We start from the raw sequence: 27036 nt of genomic DNA on the forward strand, positions 1-27036 counted from the left end.
AAAAAAAAGAGGAAATCTGGATATTACATAAATGGGTACTTGGGATTTGGGACAAAATTTCCATCATATGTAGATTCAAATACCACATCACAGTGCAGTCATAAAGCACTGCTCCTCAGATGCTGTACCGAAATGGCAGAGGTAGAATGTGCTTCAGAAAACTGTTAAGATGACTCTAAAAATCATCTGATGCCGCATGTAAAAAGTTGGGATTAAATTATTTTATTAAATAGGAATGTAAAAGAACATTATTTTCAGGTTAACATATTATTGTGTATATTATGTAGTCTTAATATGTACCTATAAATGCACAAATATTACATGCAGGTGCTAGATTACTCCATCAGTATCTCCAGAGGTTTATATTTTCACCTCCTCTTTTCTGATTCATCTTAGAAAATGAGGGCTGTCACATCCTGTTTGGGTGCTAGTGGTATTTTAAAATCATCAATTAAAATTATGCTTTCATGTTTACCTTGAACCATGGTGTAGAAGGAATCAATTGAGGACAAATTTGAAGTGATGCTGACATCTTCTTCTCGGCTGGATGATTCGATATCCACTGTGATAGCCTTGTCCATGTCTCCATGAAGGTTTGTGACCACTCCAGTTGGAAATGTGACATTTGTCAGACGACCTTCACTGTCATAGCTAAATAAAAGAGGTATTGACTTGGAGTTAAACAGGAAACTGCAGGCTCTTCTTAGAAGGTGCAGCAGTATGAGCTTCACAAATTTGGAGGAATATTTGTCTTTGTGCATGAGCTATGCAGAGTAAGGACTTCAAACATGCTTTGAAGTAATCAAAAGCCTGTTTAACATGGGGAAACCTCACCGGTGAGAGCAAGAGTAAACAGAATAGCTCTCCATCTCAGCATATTATTCTTTGAAGTGTGACCAAAATCCTTCTGCCCATCTAATTTGCTGTTTCAAAGGGAACATGTTTGCTGATATTAAATTTCTTAGTATTCCTTCATATTTTCCACAAGTAGATTTAATTCACTGTTATATCAGTTTTTAAAGTTTTATCAACTTATATATGCCTTCTATGACAGTGCAACATGCATATATATACATGTACATATATATGTGGCTTTAAAATAGCATATATACATACATGTATATATTTGCATATGCAAATATGATTTCAGTATCTTGAGACATCTTCAACAAATTAGTAAAAGCTTTGATAAAGACATTTCCCCCTGTGGTGTTGGAGATAGGACCCACTGTATATGCTAGGCAAGCCCTCTACCACTAAGCTATCCCCCAGCCCTAAAGACTTTTATTATTTCTCAATAATTGACATATTTCATAACCATGAATTGGGACTTGAATGGTGGTGGTGGTAGGCTATCAGAATAACCTGTTTTGTTTATACTGGTATTTTCAGAATGGATGGTATCTCCAATGTGTTTTCTGAAACGAGATACAATATTTCCTGACATTTAATAATTGTTTGATATTTTATTATATACCTACTCATTTTTAGCATATAAATGTGAGAACTTATTGTTTAAATATTAAGATGTATTTTAAAAGCTGCCCTTTGCTCATAAACATACATTATAGATATAACATTTGACTAAAGAATTGAGTTTTGTGACTTTTCTATTTGTGGAAGTACCAGAGAAAATTTCAAAAATGTCTGCATTATTAAAATGAAGAGAAACAAGTGCAAAACTCACAGTGAAACACCTGGACATTTCCTCAGGACAACAATATACTTCATGTTGGATTTCAGATTGATACTAAGACTACCTCATTAATAAACAGTTCTAAGTGAAATTGAGACTTGCACTGTGTCCCACTTAAAATAAGCCCCCAAAGCAAAATTAGTAGAGAATGAATGTCATTAAAGACCAGTGACCAAGAGAGGGAAAAGGTAGGAGAGAAATCATATTAACAGGTACAAGTATGGAGCAATACAAGAGTAGGGAGTACGAAAATACTTAAATGATATTTTCAGATAAAACAGTAGAGAATTTTAAAATAGAAGGGTGGAGAGTGTAAACATTTGCTTTGGAAAATGTTGTTAGTAGTTATAAGAAGGAAAAGATTTCAGCAAAGGCAATGTCATGGTTGAGAGAGGAAGGAAGAAAAGAGAAGGAAAAAGACTGAGGTCTGTTTGGTGCTTGGTGCTGAGCTGATCCCATTAATTCAGAGGGGACAGTATCAGTGAGATCATGGGTTTGACTGACATGGTCTGACAAGCTGCTCCTCCAGAGGCAGGAACAGGCACTCAGGAGGGAGAAGCCTAGAGAGATGGAGAAACAGACAAAGCAAATGTACCATTAAGAGTAATAATCATTGTTTGGACTCACAAAAGGCAAAGCTGAGGAAACAAAGCAGATACCCTGCCCTCCCTTCTAACCCAAGTGCCCCTAGCAGATTAAGACATAAATGAAAGAAATCCAACACAGTTTATTGCGGTCATTGCCTTTTGGAAGAAATCATTCCTCTTGAAGAAACAAGGATGCACAGGTTTTATTTATACAGCAAAGCAGAGTCATGGAATTACTGACAAAGCCAGCCTAAAGATCAATCTTAAATTTGGTATAATTTGTGCATCACATGAAAAAGATATTATTTGGTTTGAAAAATTAACACCCCTTTGAATGCTCCTATAGAGAAGATTGTTCTGTACTGCACTACTGCCCCCCCCCCCATTTTACAGAAGGAGAAATGAAAATATGTTGTGGGTAGATGGCTTGATCAGGCTTTCATGACTGGGCCATCATTGGAACTATTATGTACCTGACCCCAGGCCCATTAGCACTTCTGTAAATCACAGTGCCTGATTTAAAGTTGAGAACTCTACTTTATATATATGATACTACCCGCCAGCAGTTTGCTGATTCATTCTTGCTGCTGCCACTGACCTGCCCTTTCGATGGTTTATATTTTCTAGCCCCATTCAATCTCAAGCAGAAGCGTCACCTTTCTCCTGTAGAAAGCGTTTCCCCAACCTTTGACTTGGTGCTTTCATTGGCTTACCACTCATTCCATTTCCTGCTGGGCAGGCATTTTGTATCACAGGAAGCTGAGCACACGGAGATGCAGCCCAGGATGCTGAGCATTCAGACTATAACCTATGAGCCTTTGGTTCTTTGGGAAATAAAAATACAAGTAACCTTTGCAGGTAGTACAGTCAGAACGACACAGGGATAAGCGGACATCCTAGTGGCCCAGCTTAACAGTTTAGCCCTGGAGATTCTGACTCTGTGCCTTCCAAGGACTGGCCAGATCTGAATCCAGGCATAAATAAGGAGGAGGTGTTTGCACGTGCCCAAGGAAGATCAGGAAAGGTGCAATGGGGTAAGGGCCATCAGGGCTTCTTCCTAATCAATCACCTGACAAGTTCAGCTGCCAGGGTGGTATGAACACAAAGACAACAAGAAGTGTGTTGGGGGAGAGAAGTCACATATGCTGATGGAGGAGATGCTTCCACACTGGAGGAGCAAGGGAAGAGCCGAACCAAGAAGAGCCTGGGCTAGCCTGGAAACAGATGTGGGATGTAGAGAGGCAGATCTGGCATAGGAGGGCAAACAGCGGAAGGAGGGCAGTGATGTGGAACTGCAAAGCCATAAGGACAGGGAAGGAAGAGGTCAGTGAGTACAAGAGCCATTGGAAACAGAGAGGGTCCTCATGGGGGCGTGTGGAGGGAGGCCTCGAGGTGTTAGGGATTATGCAGTGCTGACAAAGGTTGTAAAGGAAAGCAAGGTTTTAATAAGGCCAATGTAAAGGTGGTACTGAAGGAGCCCAAGGTCAGGGTGATAGGTCAGGCATTGAGCTGTTTCCAGATTTGGGGATTATATAAAACAAGAAAAGAAACTGAGAATGAACGATGAACGTAGGGTTTTCAAAACAAGACACAACAAAAAACTACCATCTATTACTCCTATCTTTAATAAAGAAAGACTGTTTAATCACAATGAAGGTAGAGAGGACTTAATTTCAGGGTATGGGATAGTTCTTTAAAAGGAATACAGTATAGGGGTGAAAAGGTGTAATACTTTTTTCCTTAGCTGTCACAAGGATTGTGATTGACACTCTGAAACAAAAGGTTAGTATGAGAAAAGTATAACGGATTTATTTAAGTTTTACAAGATACAGGAACCTTCAAAAATAAAGATCTAGGGAGAGCTGTGTTTTTATGTTCAGCTTCCATGAAGAATGGGCAGTGGACAGACATGTGATTGGACAAAATAGGTGTGACCCAATGGAGACAAACTGGGGTATGGGGAACCCAGCAATGTCTCCCTACATAGCATCACTATCCCAGCCCACCCCACCCCTGGGTATGGGGCTGGAGTTTTGTGAAATGAGAGGCTCAAGGCCTACTTTCAGGGAGGTAGGTCAGAGAGTGACCTTTCTACATATCATGTGGAGAGAAGCTCTAGCTTGTAATCTTCTTTGGGAGAGAAGAATTCAAGTTTTTATGAACTGCTTCTGGGGAGACATGAGGGGAGAGGAAAGGAAGGTGGGAGAAGGTCACAGGAACCTCTTGCTTCTCAGGCTTTTCCAGTCTCCTTCAGTTCAAGTTACTCAGGGTGCTAAAGCACTATACTTTGGGGTATTATGTTATGAGCCCTAACAAAAGCTTCATGAAAAAATTTTCCTCATCATTATTTCATTTCATTTCAGTGAAGATCAGTGAAAACTGTTTTCACAGATTAGCACCTGTGGAATAGAAATGAAAACAAGGTGGATGAGAGACAAAATGACCAGGGACTCTGGATAAGGGAGTGAGAGAAAATAAGTTGTCAAAGGTAATTTTTAGGTACTTCTAGAAATGGTGGCTAACCCTTCTTTACCTCAACAAAAGGAGAAAAATGATGTACAAGCAAATGATCAACTATCCTCTGGAATACTTTGACCTTAGGTACTGAAAGAGACCTTTACATCAAATATATATGCTGCTGGCCATGTTCTCTGCTTATGTGTAACTTTGTGGCTCAATTAATGTTTGTTGCTTGGCCTTAGTGGTGAACTAACCCTGCTCAGCTTGTATATTAGAGATGTAGTTTTCTTTTATTAGCTTTTTGAATTTACAATGTAATAGGCTCTAGGGAATTTGAACAGAACATCAACTTTGTGTTCTTCATTCCGCTCATCTGGTCTTAGCCTCACAGCTCCAAAAGCATCACATAGCACATTCTTTGCTGCTCCCAATTGACCCCTCTTCACAGAGGATTCTCATTGGGAAAGACAGTCTCCCTCAGGCTCCTGATGACCTTCTGCTCTTTCCCTGATAGGATGCCCTGATTTGATGGTTATCTATTTGTTTGTCTTGAATCTTGATTGCATTTGTGCCTAAACTTGCTGTTTTAGCCTTTGTGGTTTATTTAAAAATCTCCTTTTAAGTTTCCTAAGCAGTAGGATTATTGATCAATGCCCCAGAGAGCTGTAGCCTCAGTCATTCTTGGTTGAAAATATTGTTCTCATCCTGACATGAAATTTTCTCTCTCCCCTTGTAGACATGAAGTTCCCAACTCTTCATTTTTCCTTCATAAAATCTGTCAGGTATTTATCTTTCCATTCCCACAGCTGCCCTAGACTTTTACAACTGGTTTACCTGCCTCTTTCCATACTTACTGATACTAAATTAATCTTCTGAAACACCATAATTATAATGCTTCTCTCTGTTTAAACATCTTCAATAGGACCTCAACTGAGAGAAAAATTGACTTAGACTGTTACCAACCTTATGTCGATAGACTATTGATATTGCAAATTTATTCAAGTGGAAACAATTTGCAGCTTTAGAAAACTTTCTTTACAACTTGATCACAGGATTATTTATTATCTTCGGTGCTTCCCCACAGAATGGCTTCTTTCATCAAATGCACATTTTAAGAATTATCTTCTGCTTTGAGAGAGAAATGTGTAAATCAGAGTAGGATTTTAGAGAAGCACAAGCCGTGAGCGATGGGGCTGCTCGGAGGAGCAATTTGTTCTTCGTCTTTTCACTGATGGTCAGTGAGAGCAGGTTTAGGTAAAAATGCAAACAAAATTAAAGACCTTCAAATAGAAAACCATCAAATAAGGGCATCCCACCAGGGAAAGAACAGAAGGTCACTAAGAGCCTGACACTGAACTGGTCTGTCTCAAAGATGAAACAAACGTACAGATGTACACACATAACCTTGGCAGTGCCGTCAGCTCTCCATTCTCTTCACTTGTAGAAGAGTAAATGACAGCCAGCTAACTGTGTGTCTTGCCACCTCCCTGATTTCTCTATTCAGAAACAGGCCTGTTGGCAAGACAGCAGATGTTGGTTTGGGTGCCTTCTGGAGGCTTCCGGATGGGATAGATGGTCAGGTTTAGTAATGATTAGTTCTTCCTCATCTTCCTAGGGCCATCCCAGGATAATCTGTTCTGAGAGCTAATTTCAGACATGAATCCTATAAGTACTCCCATGAAAGCCTTACCTATTCCTTCTTACTGTCCCCCATACATGGAGGGAGAGAATCTTTTTGTCCATCTAAACAAGTTCCTTAGGTTCAAATTTCTTTTTGTGGTTTAACAGCCAACAACAACCAAAATCCCCTCAGTGTTGCTGTCTGCTTGGTTGATACTTTTTCCATTATGTTAATTTGCAATAACTTCCTGTCATTGTGGTAAAGCAGAACAAAATTACTAACTCCATGGGAACAACAACAAAACTGTATGTACAAATCATTCCCTGATCATGATAAAGGACAGATGTACAGTCAGCAAAAACAGAATAGAACCTGATTTAAAACGTCCAGTGGAGGGATGATTTGGAATCCTTATAGCAATATTGTGATTTATAGCACTAATATCAAAAGATTCTACATTTAAGTATTCTTTAACAATTATCTTGCAGATAAATTCAAATTTCTTGAACTTAGTAGCACTGTTGCCAGTATGAAATCCTCAAAAATTAGGTTCTGAGGGCTAGGGCTATAGCTCAGTGGCAGAGTGCTGGACTAGCATGTGTGAGGCATTGGGTTCAATCCTCAGCATCACATAAAAATAAACAAATAAAGGTCTACTGTCCATACACAACTACAAAACAACAACAACAATAACAAACTCCCAACCAAACAACAACAACAAAAAACCTCTTTCCTGATCAAAATCATTTTAAAAAATTAGGTCTGGATAAAAAAAAAAATGTACAAAATGCTTCCATCACCAAGACAAGTAAAATAACTGACAGTCTCCAAGATCATGGTATCACCTGATACACAGCTGATTGTCACCTACACTGAACCACAAATGATTGGGAAAGTGCAAAATTTAAGAAAGACAAAAGAAAGTATTATTTTCCATGATTTTGTCTCAAAGCTGAGAGAATCTTGATGAGAGAGGGTGAGAATTGAATGGGGGAGGGTGAGTAACACCAATTTAAATTCCTTCGGTGCTGCTGCATTTCATTAGGAGGTCACGTGGACAGGGGCAGATTCTGACCTGTGCTTTGCCTCCAGGAAACCAGAAAGGGCAGCAGCAGTCTGCAGTCAAGCTGCTACTCCCTCTCTCTTTCCCTAAACACCCCAGATAACATGAATTCAAAGAACAGACAGGGCAGATCTTTCCTCCTTCATCTCAGGTCCAGTCCTTCTGAACACTGAGTTCAGTGATAAAAGGTCCCAGAAATGATACTTTTTCTAAGGATAAAATTCAAGAAAAGTGACCCAGTGCCTTTTTCTTACATAGTCATTACCACATTAGGGAGAACTGACAAAGTGATCATGTCCAGCTCTGAAACTTGCAGCCTTGAGACAAAGGAATTTAAGTCAGGGTGTCCAGAATTAGTTTTCTTAGAGGTCAAGAGACTCTGAGTCAGCCATGATTAAGAGAAGTTCTATATTTAAACTGGCCTTTTGGGGGTTGGGGTATGGGTGGGGATGATACTGGAGGTTGAACCCAGAGCATCTTACATGGTAGGAAAGCACTGTACCACTGAGCTATCCTCCAGCCCTCATTAAAAAGTTGTTCACTGAATGAGGAAGACAAGAAAGCACACATAAGTGGGACCTATCTTAATGATTTAGATGGCAGGTCTTGAAATTACAGTTGACGGCAAGAGAAGTTTTTGCTCCATAGACTGTAAAACAGAATTGTGTGTGCTCGTGGATTTATTCCATTAATTGCAGAAGAGAACAAATCCATCCTTCTCTTGTTGATTTCCTTGTATTTCAATAGGTGCTTGAGTCTGCCTTCTCCAGACCCAAACCCATATACAGACCCAAATCCAGGACATGGTTTATAATGAGTGAGAAGCATGGACTGGGAGACTCAGTAAATTGGAAAGATTTTTATCAAGTATGTATCCCATTTGGAAAAAAATCATTTGTTTTTACAAACCAACATAATGTGTGAGATACCAGGTTCAACAGAAATGGAATATGTGCAAGTTTAGACAAGGAAATCTGGTAACTTTTGGTATATGTTTCTTTTGGGATAATCTTTGACAGGAACCTAAGAGAAGCTGGAGAGAAATGCAGGGAAAAAATATATATTTATGTATATTTTTACCGAATAGGAAGGAAATTTTAATTATTAAGAAGCTCTTCATTTTTATACTTGAGAGTACAAACATTCAGAGTGGTGCCATGGCTTGCCTAAAGTCACACAGTTGGGACTGACAAAATCAGGATGAGAACCCAAGTCTTCAGTAGAAGTCCAGAACCCTTTCCAATCAACCTATGCTGTTTCTTAGGGAGGAAAAGAAAAAAAGGAGGGGGGGTGCATTTAAGAGATCAGAAAGAGAGAGAGGAAGATAAAAAACATGAGAAGTGCTGTTAGGTACCAGGGCAGGTGAACTTTGAAGAAAGAAAAAAAAAATGAGAGACACAGTATCCAGTATCAGAAAGCAGATCCTAAAGTATTAACATGACCACTGTCATTATTAGACCACAGGAAATTAATATAAATTCATTATTAATACATTTTTTCCACTCTATAACCAAATCTTTAACGTTCTTTTTTGGTATGATTTCATTCACACTCATAACTTCAGTTCTCTCAAAACTGTCACACCCACATCTCTAGAACTGGCTTCTCCTAAGTTTCCCCAGACATTTCAGGTTACACGGGAACCTCAAATTTGTAATTTCCAAACCTGAACTCATCTGTTGTCTACAGACCCGCTTCTTTCTGGTGTTTCCCCAGCCTCTTCATCACTTAAATTGGGAAAACAGGGACTCATCAGAGATCCTCTTTCTGCCTCACATTTTGCATTCCGTCATTAAGTTTTATTTACCTTCTAATGATTACTCTATCTCCTCTTGTGTATCCTCAGTGCCCAGCTCAGTCTTAACTAGATTTCCCATCTCATTTTCCTTTTTTTCCTTTCCTCTTCCAATCTTTTACCTTTCTAACTTAAACTGTCTTATATGGTCACCAGATTGAACCATATTGCTTCCCTGATACACTTTTTTTGGGGGTGCTGGGGATTGAACCCAGAGCCTTGTGTGTGCAAGACAGGCACTCTACTAACTGGGCTACATCCCCAGCCCCCTTAAACTCTTTTATTCAGTTACATATACCCAGGATGGAAGATGCATCAGATGCTCTGATCCTGGAGCACATCAGTATAAGCCCTGCTCAAGCAGAAGTGCCAACTCCCTCCAACTCCTTCTCCAGTTTCATCTTCATATGTCCCCACACATGTTTCATGCTCTTGTGTGTGGAGGGACTTTTTTTCTAAATGTGGCTGTGCTGTGATTACTAACTAAAGATTTTTCTCTGGCCTGGAACACTACACTGCTTCTTATTAACCTTTATTCACACCTTCCAACATAGAGTCTCAAATGATCTCCTGTATGAAGTGTTTCTTGCCTTTTCCCTGTCCCCAGTCTGATTTGGGCAAGTCTCCTCTATATCTGCACAATGCACTGGATAACTGTTTTGCACTTACCATTCTTATAATTATATACCTATCTGTGTCCCCAGTGCACGCTGAGCTCTTTGAATAAAGCAAACATATCTTTCAGCTTTGAATCCTCCAGTAATATGGCCAGTACCTGGCATACGATACACCGTATACTGAATGAATAAGTGTATAGGTGAGTAAATGAATACTTGGTATTAGTGGATAAATAGGAAAATCTAGGAGGACTTGGAATAATATGTTTCAAGTCCTGACGGAAAAAAAATTGTCAGTCAAGATTCCTAGATGCATAAAAACTATCTTTCCGAATGGAAAAGGCAAACAGATAAGCATATAAGCAAAAATTTCCAAGATAAGCAGAAATTAAAATAATTTATATATGTCACCATATATAAAGCTGGTACTACAGAAAATACTCAACGAAATATTACACATAGAAAAAATCAAAAACAAACTCCAGAGCTCACGAATGGACAAATCTCATTTGAAGAGTAGCTATGAAAATGAGAAGCAGAATCAAGTTAAGTAGAAATAAAACAAAATGGAAGAAATTAAACATCTCTCTATAATAACACTGAAGGCAAATGGTCTCAACTCTCCAATTAAAAGAAATAGGCTGGCAGAATAAATTAAAAAACAAGACCAACATATATGTTGCTTGAAAGAGATTCACCTTACAGGCAAAGACAGCCATAGGCTGAAAGTGAAAGGAGAGAAAGTGATACATCATGCACTGGAGCCTGAAAACAAGCAGAAGTAGCTACTTTCATACCACCAAAGCAGTGTTCAAGACAAAATTAATCAGAAGAGACAAAGAAGGTCACTTCATACTGGTAAAGGGAATAATCCAACAAGAAGATATAATGATAGATAATAGTTATACCCCAAATGTTGGTGTACCTAATTACATAAAAGAGATACTATGTGAATTGAAGACACAGAACCTGCACAATAATACTGGGTGATTTGAATACACCTCTCTCACCAATAGATAGACGATACAGATGTATACTGAGTAAAGTCTCTTCAGATCTAAAAAATTATAAATCAAATGGACATTTAATTTGTAAAATATTTCATCCAACACAGCCAAATACACTTGCTTCTCAGCTGCTCATGGAAACTCCAAAATAGACTCTATTTCAAGTCACAAAGCAACTCTTAGCAAATATAAAAAGCTGATATAATTCCTTGCATTTTATCTGATGATAATGAAATGCAATTAGAAACCAATCCCAAAAAATCCTACAGAAACTATACAAACACATGGAGATTGAATACCATACTTTAGAATGATGAATAGGAGATAGAAGAAATCAGGAGAGAAATTTAAAAAATTCTTAGAATCAAATAAGAATAATGATACAACATACCAGGATTTCTGGGACATTATGAAGGTGGTTCTATGAGGAAAGTTTATGAGTCCCTATTTAAGAAAATCAGAAAGATCTCAAATAGAAACCTAATGATGTATCTGTAAGCCATTGAAAAACAAGAATAAATCAATTGCAAGTCAGTAGAAGGAAGGAAATAATTATTATAAATAAATTATTATAATAAATATTATAAGATATATAATAAATATAAGATCAGAGCCAAAATCAATGAAATTAAGAATTAAAAAAGAACAAAGGATTAATGAGACAAAGAGCTGCTTCTTTGAAAAGATAAACAAAATTGATAGTCCCTTAGCTAAACTAACCAAAAGAAAAAGAATGCCCCAGTTAATAAAATTACAGAACAAAAAAGGAGAAATCCCCCACAAACATTACAGAAATCCTGGGGATTACTGGGGACAATTTTGAAAACTTACATTCCAATAAATTGGAAAACCTAGAAGTAATAGATATATTTATAGACACATATGGCCAAAATTGAGTCAAGAGGATTCAAAAACCTAAAGAGACCAATAACTAGCAATGAGATTGAAGTAGTAATAAAAGTTTTCCAACAAAGAAAAGTCCAGGATCATATGGATTATCTGAGCAGATCTTTAATAAAGAATAAATGCCAATGCTCCTTAAGTTATTTCATGAAATAGAAAGGGATGGAACACTTCCAACTACATTCTATGAAGCCAGTGTCACACTCTTACCAAAACCAGATAAGGATACATCAAGGAAAGAAAATTACAGACCAATGTCCTTGGTGAACTTAGATGGAAAAATAATTAATAATTAGCAAATTGTGTTATACAACATATTAAGAAGATCGTACATCATGACCAAGTTGGTTTTATTCCAGAGATGCAAGGATGGTTTAACATAAATGTTAAACAAAAAAATGTAGTTTATAACATAAATAGAATTAAAGACAAAAATCACATAGTCATCTCAATAGATGCAGATAAAACCTTTTATAAAATTCAGCACCCTTCATGATAAAACACTGAAGAACTAGGAATAGAAGAAACCTACCTCAACATCATAAAAGCTATATATGACAAACTCAAAGCCAACATCATAGTGAATGGGGAAAAATTGAAAGCATGTCCTCTATAATATGGAACAAGACAAGGATAGCCATACTTTTTCAGTGAAGTACTAGCAGTTATATCCAGAGCAAATAGGCAAGAGAAGAAAATAAAAGGGGAAAAAATAGGAAAAGAAAGAAGTCAAATTATCACTGTTTGTAGATGATATGATCCTATAATTTGAAAATCCATCCAAAAGCTCCACTAAAAGACCACTAGAGCTAATAAACATATTCATCAAGGTAGTAGGTTACAAAATCAATAGCTTTTCTATACTCTAAAAATGAATCTGTTTAGAAATAAGGAAAATAAAATATCTTGGAATAAATCTCACCATGGAGGTGAAAGCCTCCATAATGAAAACTACAGAACAGTGAAGAAGACATAAGATATGGAAAGACAACCCATGTTCAGGGATAGGCAGAATTAACATTTTTAAAATGGTCTATCCTATCAAAAGCAACATACAGATTCAATAAAGTCCCCATTAAAATACCAATGGCATTCTTCACAAAACTAGAAAACACAGTCCTAAAATTCATTTAGAAAAATAAAAGATTCAGAAAAGCCAAAGCAATCCTAAACCAAAAAACAATGCTGGAGGCATTACAATACCTAACTTTAAATTACACTATAGAGCTACAGTAACAGAAACTGCATAAAAACAGACACAAAGACCAGTGGAATAGGATGAAAGACACAGAGACAAACCCTCATAGACACAGTCATTTGATGCTTGAAAAACATGCCAAAAACATACACTGGAGAAAATACAGACTTTTAAACAAATGTTGCTGGTTAAATAGGTTATTTATATGTAGAAGAATGAGACTAGATCCTGATCTCTCACTTTGCACAAAATTCAACTCAAAGTGGACCAAAGAGAGACTAGATCTTGATTTCTCACTCTGCATAAAAGTCAACTAAAAGTGGATTAAAGACCTAGGAATTAGATCAGAAACTATGCAGCTCCTATGAGAAGACATATAATACTCCAAATAAAGATCCAGGCAACAACTTTCCCAATAGGACCCTTAAAACTCAGAAAACAATGCCAAGAGTTAATAAATGGTATGGCATCAAATTAAAAGCTTCTGTGCAGTAAAGGAAACAAGAATATGAGGAAAGAACCAAAAGAACGGGAGAAAATCTTTGCTAGCTACTCTTCTGACATAAGGATTAATATCCAAAATATATAACAAGCTTAACACCAAAACAAAAAAACCCTCAATTAATAAATGGGTGAAATAACTAAACAGATACTTGTCAAAAGAAGAAATATAAATGGCCAACACATATATGAAAAAGTGATCAACATCATTAGCAATTAGGGAAATGCAAATCAAAACTACACTGAGGTTTCATTTCACTCCAGTTAAAATAGCAGCCATAAAGAATACGGCTGGAGAGGATGTAAGGAAGAGGAACACTTTTACATTGTTAGTGGGACTGTAAATTAGTACAATCACTATGGAAATCAGTATGGAGATTCCTCAAAATACAAGGAATGGAACCACCATGTGACCCAGTTTTAACACTCCTTGATATTTATCCTAAAGAACTAAAGTCAGGGGGCTGGGGCTGTAGCTCAGTGGTAGAGCACTTGCCTCACACGTGTGAGGTGCTGGTTTCAATTCTTAGCACCACATAAAAATAAATAAAGATATTGTGTGTCCATCTACAACTAAAAAAATATTAAAAAAAGAACTAAAGTCAACGTATCATACCAACACATGCGTGTTTTTAGCAGCACCATTCACAACAGCCAAATGATGGACCCAGGGTAGATGTATGTCAATGGATAAATGGGTAAAGAAAATGTGGTGTGTATACACACACACACACACACACACACACACGATGGAGTTTTATTCAGCCCTATGGAAGAATGATATCATGTTACTTGCTAGAAAATGGATGGATTGAGAACATTATGTTAAGCAAAATAAGCCAAACTAAGAAAGTCAAGGTTTATAAATTTTCTCTCATAAGTAGCAGCTAAAAAGGAAAAAGAAACAAAAGGTGTGTGTGTGTATGTGTGTGTAAATCTCATGAAAAATCAAAGGAGATCAGTAGAGTAGAGGAAAGGGACAGGGGGAGGGAGAAGAAGAGGAAAAGGGAAAATACCAGGGAATGATATTGGCCAAATTATATTATTATTTTGTGTGCATGTATGACTATGTAACAATGAATCCCACCATTATGTACAACTATAGTGTACCAATAAAAATATGAAAAAAGTAAATAATGTTGAAAATAGAACTGTTTATTAAGTTAATCAGGTATAAATGAGCTGCTCTTTAATTGAATCTGCATATGGTAAGTGAAGAGAAACTACTGGGTAGAATCTTTCTCCCCAGTTCTATATATAAATAACCACTAACGTAAAAATCATTCTGGTCTTTCTTTATATTGTAAAGGTTTAAGGTTCAGTCATTCAAATATTTCTTGTCTTCTCTAGGTATAGTCTGATACATTTATATACTCAACCATTTTGTTCCTCCACATTATAACATTTGTGCAATCTTTCTTTTATTTTAATTCTAATAGCTAGTTTAAAAACATTTTCTGTGAGTAAAGGACTTCCTTCTAGTTTTATTCCCCAGAATTTGAAATAGGCTGTCTTTCTTCCAGCTGATGCTTGATTTACATTCATTAAATGCTTCAACTAATTGATTAACTACTTCCCTTAAATAGACCAGTTTTTGGCCTTTGATTTTATACATTTGTCTTTCAAAATTAAAAGACCCAGAGATGGGAAAAATGTTAATTTATGTCAGACTTACACTCTTAACATACATTTAGGGGGCAAAACCTACTTTTTGGTTAGAGTCACAAAGTGGACATTTCTTTACATCAATGTTTCTCAGATTTTTTGGGGGGAGTATCACTTTCAGAATCATAGATTTACTAAACTCTGGGATGAACCTGAGGTCTAGGAAATCTGTTTGGAAGGGTGTGAGTGGGTGGGTTTATGAGAGGTGATGGTAGTGATGGATGGAGGGCTGCTAAGGGAGGAGTTACAGTGACTGGCAGCATGTGGACAGTGTCCCCAGCTACTCTATCTCCTTTCTGACTGCCTTTCCCAACTGGGAGATGATCCAGAAGGGAAGTGCAGTGTCCATACTAGGCTGACATCTTCCCCCTCCAGACATTCAGAAATCACTCCTGTACCTGGAAATCTGAGAAAGGGTTATCTTTGTGTGGAACATCCCCTGGAGGCAGAGGAGTTAGGGTAGCAGGAGTGAGAGGAGGCAGAGGAGTTAGGGTAGCAGGAGTGAGAGCCGCCTGGGCTTTCATTTTGCTCTCCTAGGAATGAGCTGGAGATGCTTTACAGTCCCTATAAAATGCTCAATTGTCAGTGTTTAGTTCTGTCATTTTATATATATATATATATATATATATATATATATATATATATATATATATAAAGTTCTCTTGTGCTGGTTGTCATGGTGTGGATTTCTTGCTTTCTTCTCAAACTATTTATTAAAGTGGCTAATGTATATAACTTAGTCTTAGGATAAATCACTTGATAATCACTTTGGAAGGGAAGCTGGTGATATAGACAGGAGGCTATCAGAGGATTTATCTAATTTAGACAATTACATAATTAGTTTAAAGAGGGAATGTGACACTTGAAAGCTGCGTTTACTCACTTTTGAACCATTATGGAGCAATTTAGCATGTCTAGAACATTAATTTGTGAAACACAACACAATGAAAGAGTTAATGTAGCCTTGCAATTATTGATACATTTCAAGGACACAGCTGATATACGGAGAAAATCTGCTTATCTGTTTCTCTTTTTCTTCTGAGATTTTTCAAGTAATCTGAATAATATACAATTTCCCCACTTCCTTTTCTCCTCAGAAACCTGGACAAAACTTACTATTTTTAAAAATTACAATGCAGAAGGGACTTGGAATAAATCAATACTAATAAAAATATGGCCTTAATAGTACTCGGGTTAATGTTTGAAACGTATGGCAGCTACTTTATTCGATTGCCTGAACATTTTTCACTGATGTCTCTGGGAATACACACACTGGTTAAAAATTTAAAGCAAAATTATTAAACAATTAAACAAAATATCAAAAAATAGAAATCAACCTTAGAATTTCCCCAGGATTTTATGTGATCTGCTGAAAAAAATCTCTTACGGATCTTTGCTAATTTCCTAAATGTTTTCTTTCATAAAGAAAGAAAAAGAACAAGGAAAAAAAGGAGGTGACTGAGTGCCATTTTTAGCTACATATTTATAAAATGGGGGCTTAGTTTTTAATGCAGTTTTTTGACAGAAAGAACAATGACTCATGGTTTCAGTGTTTGAGTTTTTAGGGTTGGATGTCAGGTGCTTTTCAAAGGAGAGGTTATGGTCTCAGTTTTGCCCTGTGGAAGCTCCCTGCGTAGCTCTTCTAACATGAGTAGCTCCATAGGGAAGGAAACGCAGCATGGCAGAGGTGTTGGGCTATTTAAGCATGATTCAGTGTCAACAAGAATGGACACATCTCTTCTAATTTAGAATAATGTCTAGTGAGTTTTCCTACCTTACCTGTGTTTTCTGTACACTGTTTTGAATGTGAAAGTGTCCTAGGAGTAGGGTAGCACAGCTACTATTTACTCTGCCTCTCTTTCTTCCTTTGAGGTCCTTTTCCCATCTCCTGGGGTATCAGAATGGATGCTGGTGGGAGTCACGGGTTTGCCATGGGCACAGAGTTAAGTTCATTATAAAGAAATGGTTCAGAAGCTCATTCTGAAATTGCAAAGCTTGAACGAGGGACAATAAAGCACCCAAATGAGAAGCTAGAGACCCATATATACCTACATAAATGGGTAAAAGCTGAAACTCATTTATTTGCTCTGTGAATCTGAATATAGCTCACAGAAGATCACAGAGTCAGCTCCACAAATACCAGGCTCCAAATATTCAAAGTCCCAAGACAGAAAAATTGCCACTAACCTGCTGGTGTGCCTGTACATATCAGCCAGAATTCATAGCTTTTTTCTCATGTTGTCGTCTTTAACCAGACAGAAGAGCCTCCAGATATGCCCAAATGGTTTGTATTTTATGTGGGTAAGCAAGCAGAGTACTGTGAAATGCCATTTACTGGTAAATAATTTATTCTATTGCTCAATTCAATATACTGGATTTGCTTTTGTGTGCATTCAAGTGTAAGAACTGTGGTTTCATTTTGGGTATGAACTTTTTAAATAATAAATTTGTAGCAGGTGAGATCTTTTTGGTTTCTTTGGAATTATTTTTAGATAAGGAATCATAATGGTGGCAATTGGTTTTAAGTGGTATGAAAAGCAGAATGGAACAGAGCCCAACACTAACACCCTTAACTAGGCTATCACAGTGTTGCCACACAAAGGGACCACCTTAGCTAATTTGGACCTCCTTTCTACTGTTCAGTAAGTCAATGGAAGAGAAGGTCAGAGACAATCAGTAATAAAAATTTTCAGCTCATGAGATGTATTAGTTTCAGTGATTTCAGAATGTAGTTACAAATCATCTGACACCTATTGTATTCTTCCTCTTACACCATGTCTAAAAATATCAGTCATTTCTCTAATGAATAATGATAGGACACAATAATTCTAAGTAACATTGAAAGAAATTATTGCCAAATTTAGTTTTTGAAATGAAGGTTCTCCTGCTGAAGAAGTCATCTCTGTAGCCTGAAGAATCACCTGCCTATTTTATTGGTGACTGATAAGAACCTTACACTGGGAATCAGGTTTTCTTTTCCCAGGTACAACAGTAAAATACTTTAACTGAATTTGCATGGGAAATGTTTTCTCTTTTACTCCTTAAGACCAATATTTCTAAATAAAGTGCCATCAATATGAATTATTTCTGGGGGCGGGGTTAAATATTTGAATACAAGATCAACTGAGGAAGTTCTTAGTTTATAAAGAAAAAGGTGACTAACCTGTAATATTGGGTAAGTCTATTAAAAGATCAACCACGGAAATGGGAAGTGTTAATATTTTTGGCATTAACTATTAGTGTAGAGGTCTGAACTATCTCAGAGAGCAAAAGAACGTTTATATAATATTCTTTCAGTGGTGCCTTGGCAAGAGCTGAAGCTTTATCAGATATTTCTCTGTAAATAAGTACTCACCTATCTACTTATTTGGCTTATCCCTCCAATTTTTTATTAAAAGCTATTGGGAGGGTCCTATGTGCACTGTAACATTCCAGGAGTTGTGGGAGTCACAAAAATGATGAAATAGTTTGCATTTTATAAAATACTTTTCCATTTCCTTTTGTACTCTATGAACAGCATGCAAATGGTACACTAAGGTTTTACTAATTAATTAACTAATTAATAATAATTAATTAAAAACAGAAACATGTAAAGTAAGTAGTTTGAGCTATTCTTTCTAAAAAATTTATTTGGCAGGAATTATGGCAATTCTATTTTTATCAGCAGGCAAATTCCTTAATTCGAGGTCTTCTTCCATCTGTTTCTATCCTCTGAAAGCTTTAATCTCAAAGCTTTTTAGGTACTAGGCTAGCTAGAAAGCTCACACAGAAGTGGGAATTTCTATGGAAAAGTTTAATTTCTCTGAGCAAGGTACTTATACAGAAAGATGATTACAAAGCACCTATCAGCTCAAGGGACTGCTATGGGGAAAGTCATAGAAAACAGGTGTTTTTCAATTAGGAACCATGATTTTTTTTCACAACCTCTTTTTATCCAATATTACATATTTGCTCACTTTCTTTTTCTTTATAAAATGGAAACTTCCTCGGTTGATCTTGTTATTCAAATAATTAAACCTCCTCCCCCAAGAAAATATTTCATATTGACACTTTATTCAGAAATATGGCCTCCAGGAGTAAAACAGAAAACACTTTCCAAGAAAATGCAGCTAAAATATTTTATTGTTGTATCTGGGGAAAAGAAAATCTGATTCCCAAATTGAGGTTCCTATCAGTTGCCAATAAAACAATTGCTATAATTCCTACCAAAGATGGTTTAAACGAGAATGAGCTCAATCTCCTCATGTTTTGGTGAAACTCTAGCTGTTATCAAACCTCTCAAATACTTCATGGACTTACCAAGTGCCTATATAAGTCTAAATTAGACACACCATACTACAAAAATATGAAGGGAAACATTACAGAGACAGGCTATATTCTGGGAGCCTGCCAGCTCACCAGTAACTACAACAAAGCAAGCCTGACAGGGATTTAGAGGTCCTACTACCCAATCAGGATGTTTGAATCAGTGATGGGTCCTAGTCAGGATACAGTAACTGGAAACTCTGTGACCATGGCTCTGATGAGGAGAAGCAGGTTGAGTCTGCCCACCTACAGCCTCAAAATGTACAGACAAAACCTGTTGCTGTGTGAGAATATAGAGCAGGCTTCTGGAGGTCCTGCCCACAAGGACACATCCTTTTCTTTTGTGCACTTACCTTTGCACACACATGTTTCTGACCCTTAGAATAAGTGGGCCCTTGCTCTTTCATGGAACAAGCATTGTAATAATGTATGAAATAACAACAACAACAAAAAAGGACCATTTATCATTCTGACATGATAATTCTAAATTCCTTAGGTTCACTGCTGTAGTTTCATGCAATTTTACAAAATGAATATACAGTTCTTAGAAATCTTTAAAATTATATCTTTATAATTATTTTTTCCTGTAATTTATCTAGCTATTCCATTTAATAGATATACTTGAAATATGATGTGTAATGAGTTTGTGAAAACATGATTAGGAGGTATTTTGATTAATTAAAAACTTCATCTTTGAAACACTGCTTTCCCATTATATTCACAAGATTGGCTTGCCAATCAACCCCTACTGTAAGCCATCTACTGATTACTGACTATGACTGAAATTCTCAGAAGATTTTTTTAAATAGAGAAATATGTCTTCTTTGTGTACTATCATGTAAAAAGCAGTAAAAATCCAAATTTGCTTAAAGTTTCCCAGGTCAACTCCACCAAGGAAGTGTACCTCTTTCTCTAACTTTCCTAGCTTGATTACATTTGTAGGTCCTAAGTAAATCATCTTGTCTGCTGTGAGAAATTCACGTGTCAGCAGTAATACATATAATGAACTTCTGTGCAGTGTCAATTCCTGGAACAAATAAGGACACATTCAAAAATGGCCCACAGAGCAGGGACTGAGTCCTAGACTGTACCAAAAACTTACATATCTCTATTTTTTCTTCCTGCTTTCAACTTAAGTGAAACCCTACCCATGCCACCATCATTTCCTGAGGATCTTATAATCAGAGCAGCTCTCCTGGCCAGTCTCATGTGATGGTAGCACTTTTTCTATGCTCATTTTCGCCTCTTTGGCAACGTAGCCTGCTATCACTTTGAAAGCAGTGCAAAGGAAGTGCTTTCCATTAACTTCCAATTTATTCCTTTCCTATTGCGATCCTAAAATGAGCAAAAGGAATGTTAAGAACAGAATTTTAATGCAATTCAATTGAAAAGGTTTGTTCCTCTGACAAAATCATGCTGCTGGGTAACATTCATTTTATTAAAAGGGAATCTGTCAAAAAAGAAAAGCAATTCAAGCTACAGGAGAACTGGGCTTTATGTATAAGAACCATTTCAGAGAAGTTGTACAGAAAATATTTGTATATTGAATCACTTTTCCTACTGACTTTTATTATAATTTTAGAGGTGTGCTCTTAGAGAAAATATTTTTACTTCAGCATATCATTGTAAAAATCCCAATATTCATTCCAAGGATTATTTTGCATTTGTCAATATGCCATCTCTGTACATCTAATTTCCCCTCGTGGTTTGTGCAACGTTAGTCAAGTGAACATGCAATCAAAAATTATTTTACACATGCACTCACTGCAAAGTACACACGCCATAAAATATACAATGACTAATTTTGATTTCATTCTTACTGACCTCACAAAATGTGACTATTTGGATGACATATTGCTTAGGCCACTGTTCTACATACTTAGTAGAATCCCCTGGCTAAATAGGTCTCCAACCTTTTCATACATTTTCAGATGACGACAAGCATTCCTGATTTGAATTTAGTTGTAAGGCTCTTTTAAGTGCAGTTTAGCTTCTATAATAACTGATTATGAAAAGTTAGGTCCTTCCTTTTGATGAGCATAACACTATAGTACTGATATAATCAGTGAAGTTCATTTTAAATTATTTTGAAGTTTTCCTTCAACGAAAATTCCCAACTCAGCTTTATCAAGTGGGCAAATCCAAACCCAAAGGATTTATGCCTAAAACCAAAGCTGTGGTTTGTTTTTGAAAGGTTTGCTGCTAATATACTGAAGCAAACTGTTAATCCCTAAGGAGAGGTAAATTTACCATCAAGCTACATGAAACTTGATCTTTGGGCCTCCTCACTTGTGTGGATCCCTTTCAAGGCTCTGCATCTAATTTTGTATCTCATCTAATTTTGTCCTCTTTTTCTGAAAGAGGGATCCAAAAATTATAGAAGCTCAAATCCTTCAAGAACATGGGTCCCTCTGGCCCTTAACATTATATTGTTATTATTATAGATTACATCATTATATCATAGTATTTTATAATCAGAATAGGATTTTCAATACTTACTCAAAAAACGTTGTCCATCCGGTTTCATCACTTTTAGTGGCTAAAAGTCCACTATTGCCATGGTAAGTAAACAAAACCAATTCTAGTCCTTGTGCAGTCATGCTCTTCAAACACCCATTTGTTCCTATTGTCAACCATATCACTTGGTTATCTGGAGACACCACCCGAACAGGCATCCGATTTGGATCCCGTCGAATTCTGAGGGTATTGCCATTGCTGTCTGTCACAGCAGTAATGTCATTGTCATTGCTGTAGCTAAAGTTGTACAGGTAATCACCAGTGACTAAACTTACAGTATACTGGTGGGTACCATTGATGTCAAAAATGTAGAGTTCTTGATCAGTTGGAGAGGCAACTTCATAAAAGTTCATGGAGTTAAGTAAAGGCTTGTTCTTCGACACAGCCCGGATCCGAATATTTCCTAGGTCTGCAATATACAGTGTACCATCTGGAGAAGCGGCTAGGGAGGATGGAGCGTTAAGTTTGGCATCTTTGGCATAGCCATCTCCACTCTGGTAACAGTCACAGTTGGCATCATTTTTGCAGTCACACTCTGAAGGTATTCCAGCCACTAAGGAGATTTCCCCATCTGTTGTGACCTGCCTTATTCGGTTAATTTTCTTTTCATCTGTTTCTGTAATGTACAGGACCCCACTATAGGACACAGCAATGGCAGTGGCTGATTCCAGTGTTGTCTGAACTGCATGCTTCCCCACAGGATACTCCACTCCAGGAACCTGACAGTGCATGGGCCGTCCAGCAGCAATTCGAACTTGACGATTTTCAGTGATCTGTAAAACTACATTATTATCCAGGACATAAATGGAGTTATCCATGGGGTTAATGGCCAGGTCAGTGGGCCATTCCAGACGAACCTTAATAAAGAAAGAAATGGTCTGGTTAGTCAGTTACTGCACCACAGTTAATTTACCAGAAGAGTAAATTAGACCATTCAGGGAAATTAACCTTAATTTGATAAACTGTTGTAAAATTGTTTTTTCAATAGCCATAGTAAAATAAACCTAAAATTTTTGAGTGGAAACAAATGCAAGAAATAACATTTTTTTAAAAAATGCGACACACTGAAAGATTTGCTAGTTGGAGCCAAATGGCAAATAAACTTCTGTGTAGTGAGTCAACAGATATTGCTGAGATATGAACACATATGTTCCTTATAGCAATACTAACTGCCAAATGTCAGGGCTTTCTAGGTTATGAATACATTAGTATTCCATTGTGTTTTCAATCAGGCCAAGAATGAAGTTCCTAAGTCTAAATATAAGTCCCTTGGGACTAATCATAATGGGTTTTCTCTATTACTCAAGAATCCCATGCAATCAAAAGATTAGAGATTTAAGCTGTTTTGTTCTTTTTGGAATATCTGCATGCTGCTACTTTACTGGTATTTTATTACAAATGCTTAGAATTTCTTTGTGATAATTGTTCTGTATTTCACTGAATTCATCAAATGAAGAATTATGGAAAAAATAACTTTTTATTAGCTCCTTAGATACATTTAAATGGAACAGCTTTATCATAACTATTGCCACACATGATATATGCAGTTTAATTTGGAGTCATCACAGCTTACTGACACAGAAAATCAACTCACATAGAAGAAAATAAAAAATTCAGCATGACATTTTAGTTACCTGGCTGATGTGCATGCTAGTGTCACAAGTTAAAGGTCTGGCTGAGGTCAGATCGTTAGAGCCCAGGAGAGTTGATATGATTCCATTTTGATCAACTTTCCTAATCATGGTTCCATCAACAAAGTAGATTAATCCATTCTTATCAACTGCCATTCCTTTATACAAGATAAGTAAGAGTTACTCATTTTTGAAAAGGAATTAATTTTGATTAAACTCTTAGGCCCATCACTAAACTCAACATTTAATCCCAGTGTTAATAGGGATTAAGTAAGTAAGTAAGACTGTCAATTGCAAAAGCATTAAAAATAGATATACATAAAGGTGAAATTCATTATGGTATATTCATATATGTATATAGAATTGTTTGGTGATTAAAAAAAATCTATCAATAAAGGAAGAACATGAGAATAGAGGATATGGAACAGGGAGAGGGAGGAGGGAAGGGAAAAGGAATATACTGGGGACTGAATTGAAGCAAGTTATAATCCATGTTTGTAAAATTGTGCCAAAATGAACCCAAATATTATGTATACGTTTAATGTACTAATAAACACACACACACAGAAACACAAATAAATAAAAGAGCAGAGAATGTAGCTCAGTGGTAGAGTGCTTGCCTAGCATGAGTGAGGCCCTGGGTTCAATTCCCAGTACAAACAAACAAACAAACCCCCAAATCCAACAAAACAAAACAATAAAAACAACAACAAAAGAAGGCAATGCACACACACACACACACACACACACAGAAATCCAACATAGGCATTTACAATAGAAATAAATTTAAAATGCAATAAAGAAAAAGTCCAAATTTGTAAGAATCTCCAGTGAGTACATGAATCATATATATAGTACCTGTATGTATAAAGTATAAAATTATAATGTTTATAGTAACCTTGTAGTTTGTAAATTATAGAAACAGGTTCAAATTCTGTGACAGTCAATGTATAGTAATGATATTCTTTTAACAAAAGTAGATCTAAGCCAAGGTTAGTGTTTTTATGACCTTGTTACAAAGAAATTTGCTATTATGAATAATTCAGTACAAGAAGTACTTTTTTCCAGTCCTTGTTCACATAATAGTCACTAGCTATCATGAAAAAAATATAAGGCCCCCAAACCAGAAAAACATTGTAATGAATGGCATAATACAAGGAGTCAATCCCGACTGGCTCAAAAGCCTTCATCACATAGAATTTTTGTCTCTGTTACCTCCAAAAATTCCTCAGGGCAAGTGTTTTTTCCCATGGCATAGAAACAAAAGTTTAACAGCTCAGAAGTGGGCGAGAGCTAATAGGGTTGCTTAGTGATGGTTTTAAAGAAGCCTGGGACTCATTCATGACAAAGAAATTCCAGGACAATGAAAGAATTTGGACACTCCCTTGAAATTTAACAGGATGTGACCTGAATAATATAGAATAGTTGCTTCGTTCTTTGAAAAGCTGAAAAAATGGTCTGATGATTAAAAAGAAAATGCCAAGAACCTAATATTTACTGTAAAATCAACTTAGGACTCGAGCAGTTTCACGCTAAACGGTTTTTTAAAAACACTAGATGTGAAACAGCTTTCTAGAACACAGTAAAAGGTAAAATGTTAGACTCCGCATTAAACACAATCAGGCACTAACTGGATTTTTCACTTTTTTTTTTTTTTAATAAAAAGAAATCCTCAAATTGATAACTGCCAGTACCTTTGGGACTCATGAGTGTTGCTTCCACAGCCTTCCCTCCATCCCCACACCTGGCTTCGTCAAATGGAAGGCACTGCTCCCCTGTTCCTGCAACTACTTCAGCATTTTTAGTCAAGTCTTTTGCTCCTGTAAGTGACTTCGGGCGATAAATTCTGCGGGTGTTAGTGTCAGAAACGTACAAATCTCCAGTGACTGGATCAGTTGCCAGGTAGTATCTGTGAGCTGGGTTGCTGCTGTAAAAAGGATCATACATAAACATCACAAGAGAGTTACTCCTAATACACATGGGGAATTAAAAGCACAATAAAACAGAACATGAGAAGCTGATTATAAACTGGAATGTATTATCAAAGATTGGAAAATAAACAGTATATTCAACAATGATTTGGGTCAATGTGATCCGTCCTGGCTTGATGCTGAGGATTCAGTTTATTAACAATCGTTCTTAAAAATAATTACCATTAGCTGCAATGTGCTTCTGGTCTAAAACAAAGAAGCAAGTTGTCTACATCTATTTTGGCTCAATGCAAGGCCACTAGTAAACTGTCCCTAAGTGATAGACATGAAGCTTATTCCAGGGGCAGGGTACTTCTAACATATTCTCCAGGGCAGTATAGCATACTACCAATTTCACTCATATCTCATCATTGGGCATTACCCTTTTTCTTCTTTCTACAAAACCAAATCAAACTGAATACCATTCCCTGAGAAAGAAAGCATTGTGTCCATATTGGTTGCTCCATCATAATCCAGAAAAGCAATCTCATGCAGTTATGCCTGTTCAGAGGTAGGGGGTTACCTAGTAACATGAGATCACTGAAACAGAGAAGGCAGTTTCAGACTGCTCCATCCATCAGTTTCATTTCTGAAGTTTGGAAGCTGAGCTGCTCCACAAACTGTCTATGAATTTGGTAAGGTACACACATTTGTTCACAAAATGTAATGCCTCAATTTTATAAATATAAAGCAATGCAAATGCAAAAAATTTTATGTCTCATTACCTGTAAAAAGTTATATGACCAATATTATCAAGGAATGGATAAATTAGGATATGCATCTGGAACTTAATAGTTAATCTCCTTACAAACACTCAACAATTTAGCCTTAAGAATTAATACGCTGGGCACAATGGCACACGTCTTTAATCCCAGAGATTCAGGAGGCTCAGGCAGGGAGATTGTAAGTTTCAGGCCAGCCTCAGCAACTTAACAAGACCCTGTCACAAAATAAAAAATAATAATAATAAAAGAGGACTGGGGATGTAGCTTAGTGGTAGAGTGCCCATGGATTCAATCCCAAGTACTGACAAAAAATAAACACATAAATAAATAAAATTAAAAAATAAAATAAATAATGGAATTTTGTGCCATATGTAAATACTGACTTCTGGAAAAAAAACAGTAAAAATAGGTTAAATGATTTGATAACAATAAAAATGTCAACTGATTGATGGGAATCTACTAGATCCCATGTATTGTTTAAAAAACATTTTTTTTGTAGTTGTAGATGGACTGAATGCCTTCATTTTATTTGTTTATTTTTATGCGGTGCTGAGGATTGAACCCAGTGCTCTGCAACTGAGCTATAGCCCCAGCCCCCCATATAACTTTTTTTGACAAGCTTGGTATTACTAATTCACTCTCATCTTATTCTTCTCCATCTCTTTCTCTCCCTTTCTCCTTCTTTCCACAGTCAGACAGATCTACAAAGTGATATGCTTGTTTTATTTTATTTTATATGTGAACATCTAAAATATGTATAAACATAACATTACAT

At 36.6% G+C, this 27036-nt stretch overlaps 1 protein-coding gene across 2 annotated transcripts in view; it reads right to left on the reverse strand.

The window, feature by feature from the left end:
• Nucleotides 1–27036, reverse strand: part of Tenm3 (teneurin transmembrane protein 3) — a 439811-nt gene that overhangs the window by 20779 nt on the left and 391996 nt on the right. For both annotated transcript variants that reach the window (XM_026400587.2, XM_026400586.2), the window contains 4 exons: nucleotides 25261–25493; nucleotides 23570–23724; nucleotides 21918–22792; nucleotides 476–651 (listed from right to left, as the gene is read on the reverse strand). In XM_026400587.2, coding sequence (XP_026256372.1) covers nucleotides 476–651; nucleotides 21918–22792; nucleotides 23570–23724; nucleotides 25261–25493 — 1439 coding nt within the window. The remainder of the gene's footprint in view (nucleotides 1–475; nucleotides 652–21917; nucleotides 22793–23569; nucleotides 23725–25260; nucleotides 25494–27036) is intronic.

This window comes from Urocitellus parryii, chromosome 14 (assembly GCF_045843805.1).
Source record: "Urocitellus parryii isolate mUroPar1 chromosome 14, mUroPar1.hap1, whole genome shotgun sequence".
NCBI classification, from domain to species: domain Eukaryota; kingdom Metazoa; phylum Chordata; class Mammalia; order Rodentia; family Sciuridae; genus Urocitellus; species Urocitellus parryii.